This window comes from Mycteria americana, chromosome 8 (genome assembly GCF_035582795.1).
Source record: "Mycteria americana isolate JAX WOST 10 ecotype Jacksonville Zoo and Gardens chromosome 8, USCA_MyAme_1.0, whole genome shotgun sequence".
Classification (NCBI taxonomy): Eukaryota; Metazoa; Chordata; class Aves; order Ciconiiformes; family Ciconiidae; genus Mycteria; species Mycteria americana.
Genome location: NC_134372.1, coordinates 26647109 through 26657188, shown reverse-complemented (window position 1 = coordinate 26657188; position 10080 = coordinate 26647109). Strand labels below are relative to the sequence as shown.

Sequence of the window (10080 nt, the reverse complement as noted above, 5' to 3'; positions counted from 1 at the left end):
CGCCCGCCGCGCCGCGCCCCGCCCTGCTGCAGGGCCGCGGTGGCTGCAGCTGATTGGTCGCGGCGGGAGCGCGGGAGGGGGCTGCTACGTAGGCCAATGGGACGGAGCCCCGCGTGCGGCGCCGCGAGAAGGCGGTGGCGGGAGGCGGAGGGGCTGATTGGGCGGTGCCGGGTGAGGGGGGGCTCCAGCGCCCGGCGCAACGCCACCATGGTGACGGTGATTCCCCCCCCCACCCCCCCGCCGGGGCGGGAGGGGCTGGCGGCCATTGCGGGGGCGGCGGGGCCCGGTCTCGCTGTGCGCGCCGGCGCCAGGCCCCTGCCCTCCCTTCCTCCCTCTCTCTCTTCCCTCCCGCCCGGTGGCGGTCCGGCGTGCTTAGCTCGCGGGTCCCGCAGGCAGCGGGGCGGCCTCACCAGGCCGCCATGGCCGCCCGACCCCTCCGGGACGCGCTGGGTCTGAGGGAGCCGAGGCCGCCCCGCCTGCCAGGCCGCAGCGCCGCAGCCTCACCGGGCCCGGCCCAGCCACCCCTTCGGCACCGAGCAGAGAGCGGGGACGCGTAATGGGTGCTCTGCCGCGTCGGTCCTTCAGACACCCATCCCACGTCCCGCCTGCCCGTTCCTGCCTGCTTCGGCCTCGCTGCCGCACCGCGGCGGGGCTGTTCGCTGGGTTCTCTTGGTCACCTGCTCAGGCCAAAGCTCCACCACACATCAGTGTCGGCAGCAATGCCGGTTTTAGGGGTCGCTGGCTTCACTCTTCCCTTTCCCCTTTGCTCACAGAAGCAGCACAGCTCTCCGTGGGGCCCTGCACATGCTGGATCCACAGCCTGATCCAGGTGAAACATCGCATTTTTTTCCTATGATTATTTTACCAGATGTGCGTAGCTACCTCAACAGGTTTGTTGCTGACTTCATGGGGACAGGACACAACGTGTGGGGCCAAAAGGAGTGTGCAGGGGTGTTGGCGAAAGGTGATAACCAAAAAAGAAAAAAAAAAAAGTAGAACAGCAGCTTCTGAGTCCTCTTCCTCATACCCATCTTCCTTTGAGATGTGATCCAGCACTGGGAAAATGAGTGGTAATGATCCTGATGCATCAGGAGGGGGTTTTAGCGTACTTTAAAACAGTATCATAGGAATGTGAGAAGTCAGTTTTATCTGTCAGCACCACATACTTACTCTGCATGTTTCATTAGCTGCTCAGTATTCCTTGGCAGTCAGACCTGTTGCCCAAAGGTATGGATGAGTTTGCAGCCAGATTTTGCAACCAGAAAAGACACTCCGCCACGGGGATGCATCACCTCACAGCTTCCTGGGGAAGAGCTGTGTCACGGGGCAGTGCTACCTTGGGAGCCGACAAAATAAAATCACAAAGAAATGAACTGAGCCTACATCTGGTCTGATGAACCCTCCGCAGCTGCCAGTTTACATCCTTGGTGAGGATGGAGAACGCTGGCAGAGTCCATTCCTGTGTTGCATCCCTCCCCACAACGAGCACTGCGGCAGCAGGAGTCACTTCAGAGCTGAGGCTGCGCTCCCCGCCTGCTCTGCCCTCAGCTGTCCCTGGACAGGCTCAGTGTTCAGGTGGGCTTTACCTCCCCAACTTCAGCTCCGTGTCTCCACCAAGCCAAGGAGACATCAGAGCTATCTGCCGCTCTTGCTCTGCTGGCAGTGACCGTGATCTGTGTCAACCAGCACCTAACGGTGGTAGAAGAGGGAAAGACTAATGCAGTGTCCAAGGCCTCCCTTGCCAATGTCCCTGGTTAAGGTCAAGGTGACTTTGCTGCTCTCGGTTGCAGCGTTTGCTCAGAGTGCCCAGAGGGCTCCCATGGGTGGCAGGGACAGGGTAAAGCTGTGGAGGTATTGGTATCAAGCCGGGTTCTCAGGCTCTACCTGTGTGTTTTGCTGGGAGTCCCTGTGCCGTTGCTGGCCTATGGACCAGGTGAGCAGCTGTAGTCGCAGCGCCAGTCCCGCCTCGAGCTTTAACTCCTGTGTTTCTCCCCCCTGCCACGGACAAGGGGGGCAGAGCTCACCTGAGCCACCCTCTGCCCATCTCGTGTCCCAGCCATTGCTGGGAAAACTGGGAAAACCTCCCACTCACGGGAACGTGCTGGACAACCTTATCTGAACCCAGTGCTGACCTGGTTTTGAGCAGGGGGTGGAGGAGCAACCTCCCAAGACGCCCACCAACCTGAATGTTGCTTTGATGCTAAACCTCAGCAGCCCCCCTCCAAGTCAGGGGGTGCTGAGACCCCCAGAGAGCCAGGCCCTCACTGTCCTCACCTGAAGCAGCCAAGAACTGTTGGATCTGAAGGCAGTGGACACGTCCGGACAGTTGGTAGCACGTGCTCCAGTCCCAGAGGCTGATTCAGAGCTCCTGATACTAAGGCAAAACAAATGCCTGCCCTGATACTGTCTGCTTAGCTTAGGTCTCACTCTGTAGCCGCAGATTCGGGGACATGGTGCAAAACAGAAGGTGTGACCAGCATGTTACCCCCACCGTCCTGCTGAACAATTAACTCCGATTTACCAAAATTGGAGATGAAGGGCTGCAAGCTTCTTTTGTCACTGGTGCCTGCATAAACATTAACCCTGGTGTAAATCAGGATTATCTCTCTGACCTCAACACAATTACTCTGTTTAAAAAAAAACTGAGAGGGGGGAAATTGCTGATGAGTTTACAGCTCTGTTTGTGGTCAGGCTTGTTTTTACCGCGTAGCAATCTTTCGGTGCAGCAGGAGCAGCCAGGGGAGAACTTGCTGGTACCTGGTGTACCACGTACTTGCTGGTACGTGGTGTACAAGGTGTCCCGCAAACTCACAAACTCGCAGCCTGGCGCACTCCCTTTGCTCGCCTAGGTGCAGTGACGCAGGGGAAGAGCCTGCCAGGAGCCGCAGTCTGGCTTACGTGGGCCCAGTGCTGTGGTGATGCTGGGGTCTGATGCAATTTTGTGCCGTCCAAAGGTTACTCTGTGGGCCAGGATAGGGCAAGGATCAGAGGATGGCATGATCCAGACAAGCTGGGCTGATTCTCAGGATTTGGTTCGATGTGTTTATTCAGTAGGAACCACGTTTCATGGCACCGTTGTCACAGCCCCTTTGGCCGGTGTGGCAGCTTCCTTCCAGCCCATAAACAAGATTTCAGTCTTGTTTAGGCACTGGGGTTGGTGACCCTGGTGCAGGCAGCCCGCGAGCAGGCAGGGAGCTTGCAGTGTGCTCCAGCATCATGCAGGCAGAGCTGCACTGTGGCGGGTTCTGTGGGGAAGGGGCTGCCTGTGTGTCTCTGAGCATTTCTGTGCCTGAACAGAGCCAGTTCTGCTGGAGATGCATTCTGAGGGCATCACCTGCAGACACAACCCAGCAGCACCCAAGGAGATGTGCTCTGGCAGTACATCCTGGCAGCCTGGCGTGGGACAGGCACAGCGACGTGAGCACTTTACCGTACACCCAGCAAACTCGAGCAGCTCCCCTCCTTTCATTCGGGTGTTCCACCACTTGGTAAAGCAATTCATCGCAGGACTGAATAACCTTCCCTGGCCCACGCTGCTCCGGAGCAATAACAAACTTTCGTGCCGGACGGGGAAAAAAAACAGGGGGAACGTATAACCAGGAAGCTGGAAACAAGCGGCACGGCAGCGTGTCACACGGCCAGGCTGAAAATCGTCCCCTGCTGCCAGGGATGCGCCGTCGGCCGGCCAGCCCAGAGGCCACCAAACCCGTGGCAGCGGGGAGCAGGCAGTCCCAGGTCAGCGGGAGAGGCGGGAGCTTCTGCCGGCATGGGGTGGAGACACGCTGAAATATCCCCGGGGGGACCCAGGGCTCCCACCAGTGACACTCGTGGGGATGAAGTGGGGATGCCAGCCACGTGTCAGAGCCCAGTGTCCCCGAAGAGGGGCAGGCGCCCCCCCCCTTGATTTGAATTGTGCCACTAATGAGGTTCCTGATAGCGATGCGATGGCCGGGATTGCCGGCGCGGTGCGGGGCGGTGCTCCCGGGTCAGGCTGCGCCCGGTGCCATCCCCTTCAGCCCGCCCGCAGACGGCGCGGCCGGCGGCGGGGGCAGGCGGTCAGCGCAGCGGCGTCCCGCCGGGGGAGAGAAGCCGTGCCCGGGCGGGGCGGGGCGGGGCGGGGCGGGGCGGGGCGGGGCGGCAGCAGCCGGCCGCAGGCGGAGCGGAGCCGACCCCGGCCCCGGCAGAGGGAGCGGCGGCGCCGGGGTGGAGGGGGCGGTGCCTGATGCCCGCCCGGCCCCGCCCCCGTTGCCACAGCGACGTTGTCAGCAACCCTCCGGCCACGCCCCCCGCCCCGCCTGGGCCAATGGCGCGGCGGCGCCCGGCCTGCTCGCCGGTGACGTCATGGCCGGTGAAAATCCCCCGTGGCCGCGGGAGCGGCGGTGGCGGTGGCGTGGCCCGGTGCGGCCCGGCCCGCAGCATGGCCAAGCACCACCGCACGCCGGCGCGCTCCGCCGAGCCTGTCATCGAGGTCAAGAGCAAGGTAAGCGCCCGCCGGTGCCGGTTCCGCCGGGCTACGGCCGGGCGCGCCGCCGCCGCGCCGGGCAGCACACGTGGGGCGGCACCGCGCACCGGGGAGCTGCGCGGGAGCCAGGCCGTGCGGGCGCTCCGCTCCGCTCCCCTGCGCTGCGGCGGCGCTACCCGGGGCCTCCCCGAGCCCGGCACGGCGGCCTCGGCGTCCCGGCTACCTTGGGCTCTGCCGGGCTGCGGGCCCGCTCGGCGCGGCCGGCACCGGCCATGGGAGCGTCGGCGGGGAGCACTCGCCGGTGCTGCACATCTGTGCGTCCTCGCCGGTGCGCAGTGCTGGCAGCCCTGGTGTGCGGCACGGCCCTACCGGCGTGGGTGTGCTGGGTGCGTGGTCACCGCGGGTGCACACCCTGCCCACATGTGCTCTTGCCCAGATGTGTGTGCTGACCAGGGCACGCACATCCCTGGCTATGCCATCACCCAGTTGTGCACCCCCAGCAAGGGATGAACTCCCTGCTGTGTGCCCAGATGTGTGCACTCGCATGGCTGTGTGCTCACACAGATGTGTGTGCTCATCCAGATGTGTGCTCACCTGGTGCACTCTTGCCCAGATGTGTGCCCTCACCCAGCCTTGTGCTCACCCACCCAGCCCTGTGCTCACCCATATGCGTGCACTTCCCTGCTGCACCCTTGTCCAGCTGTGCCCTTGCCTGCCCAGCAGGGCACACGGTGCCCTCCTTCCTGGGGTGCACCAGCTGCCACTTGCCCCGGGATCAGTGCAATCCCCCTTGGGCAGCGCAACCCTTTCAGCATTCCTCAGCCTGTTCTTAATTGGCTTCCCCTTCGTCGTGACTGAAGGAGGCATAATTAACACACTTGCTCATCAGGTGCTACGGCAGCAGGGAAGGGCCTCCCAGTGCCACGGTGCCTGCTGTGGCTGGCAGTATGGCCAGAGGGTCCTTCCTCCACCATGTGGGCAATTTTCTGCCTCATCACTTCAGTGTTTGGGCAGGAAAACGGCTCCACTCCCTTTATTTTGCTTTTGGGATGGGCTCTGGCCAATGGGTGCTGCCAGAGCTCTGGAACAGGCAGTGCCTGGCTCTGCCTGCCCCGGGGCAGCTCTGTGCGGTGCCCTGTCGGTCCTGCTGGCTGGAGCCAGTCCTGCCCAGCCTCACCCTCTTCCTCCTCCTCTTCCTCCTCCGTAGTTTGATGCCGAATTTCGCCGCTTCGCCATGAAGCGCTCCGGCGCAGGCAGCTTCCAGGACTTCTACCGCCTGCTGCAGACGGTGCACCAGATCCCACGGGTGGATGTGCTCCTGGGCTACACGGACGTCCACGGCGACCTCCTGCCCATCAACAACGATGACAACTACCACAAAGCCCTGTCCTCTGCCAACCCCCTCCTCAGGGTCATCATCCAGAAGAAGGGTAAGCAGGAGCCAGAGAAAGGGACTGGATCTGGAGAAGGGCGCCCGATCCATCCTTCTCATCAAGGGAGATGAGCCACATCCCGTGGTACCACTGGTTCCACATTTGGCCTGTGCTGGTGGCAGCCAGTCACGTACCTGCCAGCCACCACTATGGTGGACAGATCTGGAGGTGGCAGCACTGGGAGGCTCTCAGAGCCCTGCTGGGGCCGTGGCACCCATTCAGGCTCTCCCCGGAAGCCCTTCCCTGTGGCAAAGGCACCCACACCAGTCCAGCCCCATGTGCCCTGGTGAGCAAAGGCAAATCCTTGTGATTCACCCCTTTGAAGTCATGTTTTCCAGCAGGGCTTGCGTGGGCTCCTGGAAAACACCGTGTTACTCCGGTGAGCACTGCACCGGGACCCCCATCTGGCTCCCTGCCCTAAGGTGGCGGCAGCTGTCATTTTGGCAGAGCTCTTGGGGTGCTGGGTGCCACTGAGTTTTTGGTGGTGGGAGGAGGCTCATCTCCTCCCTGGCAGCCCAGGGGCTCCCCCTGACCTTAGTGGCGTGTTCCCGGAGAGCAGCTTCCTAGCACAGAAGCATGAAATCGCCGTGATAGCAGCATCCCAGAGAGGGTGAAAGCCTCCCAGTGACAGCAGCATCCCAGAGAGGGTGAAAGCCTCCCAGTGACAAACAACTGTGGTACGTCTCCCCTTTGCCAGGGAGACCAGCCTGTCCCCTTCCGCTCAGTTTAGTAGCACTGAGGCTTTCTTTTTAGTAGCACCATCAAGCAACAGTGTGCAAAGCCAGAGCCTGATCTAAAAGCCCCAGTTTCCCCAGCACGGTGCCCAGAGCAACTCCATGTTTCCAGCTCACATTAGTGGTACAAATTCCCTGGGTGAGGAGTGATGCCGGTGGCCGGTCCTGACTGCTGTGCCAGTTTTCCTGGGCTCTTGCATCAGGGTGGTGCAGGATGCCCTGGACACGTTTCCTCTGGGACCACGTGGCATGAGGGCCAGCAGCAGCGATCCAAGCTGCTGGCAGGAGGGAGCCGGAGCCCAGGGTGTGCTCCGGGGCTGCTGTTGCCAGCACTGAATCATCCCCCTGTTCCTGGACCAACAGCTGGACCTAGGCTTTGGCATGGGGAGCCAGTGTAGGGCTGGGTGTGCCAGGACTGCCACAGGAGCATCGCTCCTGCTCCCGGAGGCACCTCGTCTGCTGCTGGGAAAAGCCTGTGGGTTGCCACGTCGAGCCGGCATGGTGCAGAGAGTGGGCAGCTGTGGCCCTGGCACTGTGGTCAGCGCAATAAAGAGGGTGAGGAGGCAGCACTGGCAAGCCCCAGCACCCAGCCATGCCTGTGGGAGAGGGGCCGTAGGGCTGGCAGCACTACAGGAGGCATGTGGAGAGGCCAGGGGTGAGCCCTGGGTGAGTCACAGCTGATTTAAAATGGATCCAGGTCATGCCCGGGGCTGGGCTGTTGTCGAACCAGTCCAGGTCAGCAAGGGATGCGGCTGCAGAGCCTCTCTCACACATCAGGCGCAGGGAGCCATGCACATGGATGCGTATGTAGGCGTGCACCTGTCAGTGGGCTCTGCGGCAGCCAGTCCTGCTGCAGGGGGTCAAAAAGCACAGGCTGCAGCTTGGTTCCTCTCTGTGCTGTCACCCCATCAGGTGAAGCCGTCCCTGTGGGGCAGCCCTGCCAGGAATGGGCTTGGCTCACGGGAAGGGCAGGGGAAAGCCCAGCACGTTGCCGGGGCCACCAGCAGGCTTGTTCATGGGGTGCTGGACCTGCCTGGCCCAGCCGCTCTGCACCCCTTGGAGAAGAGCCGTGCGCTGAAATAGCTGTGGGAAAGCCTCCGCCACCCTTCTCTGAGCTAAAAATATGCCAGGCTGTGTGTGCAGGGAGATATTTATAACCCACGATCCTGGCAGGCTGGCTTGGCTAGGGAGAAACCCTGCCTCCCCTGGGCTTGGGGGCATCCCCAGTGCCTCGTGGCTGGAGCAGGGTCCAGGTGCTGGTGGGGAGCACTGTAGGGAGTGCACTGGCAATGCAGCATCCAGGTCTGGGCTCCCCCATGGAAAGGGATGGAGAGAAACCAGAGAGGGCCCAGGGGATGCTCCCCAGCAGCTAGTGGATGCGACCAAGGAGGGGACGTGGCGGAGCTGGGCCCCATGGAGCAGCCCCAGGGCAGGGTCAAGGAGGATGGAGTCAAACCCTGTGTGGTGGTGCCAGATGGTGGAATAAGAAACAGTGGCACAAATCACAGTTTGGGATGTTCAGGGTCCCAGAGCTGCTGCAGCCCTGGGATGGGTCTCCAGGAGGTGGAGAGTCTCTGTCCTTGGGGATGGCAGGGCTCTGCAGGACACAGCTGCAGCCATCCCCATCCCATGCCAGTGACAGCCCTGCTCCAGCAGGGACAAGGGATTCTGGTGCTGTCTCATGGGTCTGGACTTGCCCTTGGGGAGCTGGCTGCTGCTACAGCTCCCCCTTGTGCAGGGAGGGGTCCCTCTCCCCAAACCCAAACTGGGGCACAGCCGTGGCTCCTGGGCCGTCAGGGCTGGCAGCTCTAGTGTTAAGCTGCAGAGTTTGGCTTAAAGTGTGATTAAGGCTGAATCACCGCCTCGATCCCACTAATCCTGGCCTCGTACACTGGGTAATCCCAGGAGATGGGCCCAGCGGAGACACGCTGCAGGAAAAGCTGGGGTGATGCTCCAGGGAGGAAAAGCCAGTGAGACCCATGAGCAGGGCACTTCTCCCACCAGCTCCCCTAACACCTGGGGCCAAGGGCATGCAGTTGCGTCCCTGGGCGGCTGTGGTGCCTGACCTGTGTCCTCCCTTGCTCCCTACAGCAGAGTCCGACACCAGTGTCTTTGCCTCAAACTCCTTGCAGCGGAAGAAGAAGGGGCTGCTGCGCCCCACACACTACCGGGCCAAGTCTCACCTCCTCATTGGCATGCCCCAGGACTTCCGCCAGATCTCCTCCATCATCGACGTGGACATCCTGCCTGAGACCCACCGCCGCGTGCGGCTCCACAAGCACGGCTCTGACAAGCCTCTGGGCTTCTACATCCGTGACGGTGTCAGCATGCGTGTGGCCCCACAGGGCGTTGAGAAGGTGCCTGGCATCTTCATCTCCCGCCTGGTGAAGGGCGGCTTGGCCGAGAGCACAGGCCTGCTGGCGGTGAGTGACGAGATCCTGGAGGTCAACGGCATTGATGTGGCTGGCAAGTCCCTGGACCAGGTGACGGACATGATGGTGGCCAATAGCCACAACCTCATCATCACCGTCAAGCCGGCCAACCAGCGCAACAACATCATCCGCAGCAGCAAGGCCTCAGGCAGCTCAGGCATGTCGACGGACAGCACCCCCAGCCAGCAGACCCCCAGCCCAGCCTCGCAGTACCTAAGCAACTACAGCACAGCTGACAGCGACGAGGAGGGTGACCTGGTCATCGAGAGCGACAGTGCGCCCCACTACATCCCCGGGGGCTGCCCCAATGGGGGCCCCATGGATGGACCCCTCCAGCGGAGCCTGTCCCCACACAGCTCGCGGGGCTCCCTGCAGTCCCTCGGCAGCCATGATGGCAGCCCCGGCCGGGGCAGTGGGCAGCAGGATGGCACCCTCCTCACCCTATAGCTGCGGGGTCCTGTGCCACCCTTGGTGGCCAGCTGGGTTTCCACACAGCCAGGCTGGTCATGAGCACCGGGGCAGTGATGGGGCCAGCAGGCAGGGGTGGAGCGGGGCTGCCTGCTGCCCTGCCCACCACCCACATCCCCGGGAGCCCTGCTGTGGCACCCACTCTCGCCACGCACTGCCCCTCCAAGCACCCTCGCCTCTCACCCCCCTCCTTCCAAGCAAGTGGGTTTTTTAAATTGTTTTATCGAAATATACATCATCAATTAATATATTGCAAGGGACAGTAAAACCTTTTCTAGAAACCACCCACTTGTCCCTGCTTTGCATCACCACAGGGGCCAGACCCCAATAGCCACAGGGCACAGCCCTCTCCAGGACAGCAAAGAGCCCCGGTGCCATGGGACAGGGCAAGCATGTCCCCCGCCAGCCCCATCACCCCTTCCCATGTGCCGTCATGGGCATGGGACCAGCTCTGCAGGTCCCCTGGGAGGAGGGGGACAGCGGGTGGGGACAGCGGGGTAGGGACCCCAGCCCTGCATGTGCAAGGCAATGCCTGGGAGCAGCACCCTTGA

At 62.3% G+C, this 10080-nt stretch overlaps 1 protein-coding gene across 2 annotated transcripts; it reads left to right on the top strand.

The window, feature by feature from the left end:
• Positions 1-4274: 4274 nt before the first annotated feature.
• Positions 4275-9796, top strand: PARD6A (par-6 family cell polarity regulator alpha). Of its 2 annotated transcripts, none has more exons than XM_075510287.1 (3): positions 4275-4480; positions 5670-5892; positions 8724-9796. In XM_075510287.1, the coding sequence occupies exons 1-3, from the start codon at positions 4304-4306 to the stop codon at positions 9506-9508; spliced, it is 1185 nt and encodes a 394-aa protein (XP_075366402.1). In that variant the 5' UTR covers positions 4275-4303; the 3' UTR covers positions 9509-9796. The 2 variants fall into 2 exon arrangements, with proteins under 2 accessions (XP_075366402.1, XP_075366400.1); XM_075510285.1 differs by having other exon boundaries at positions 4281-4480; positions 8721-9791.
• The last annotated feature ends 284 nt before the right edge of the window (positions 9797-10080 follow it).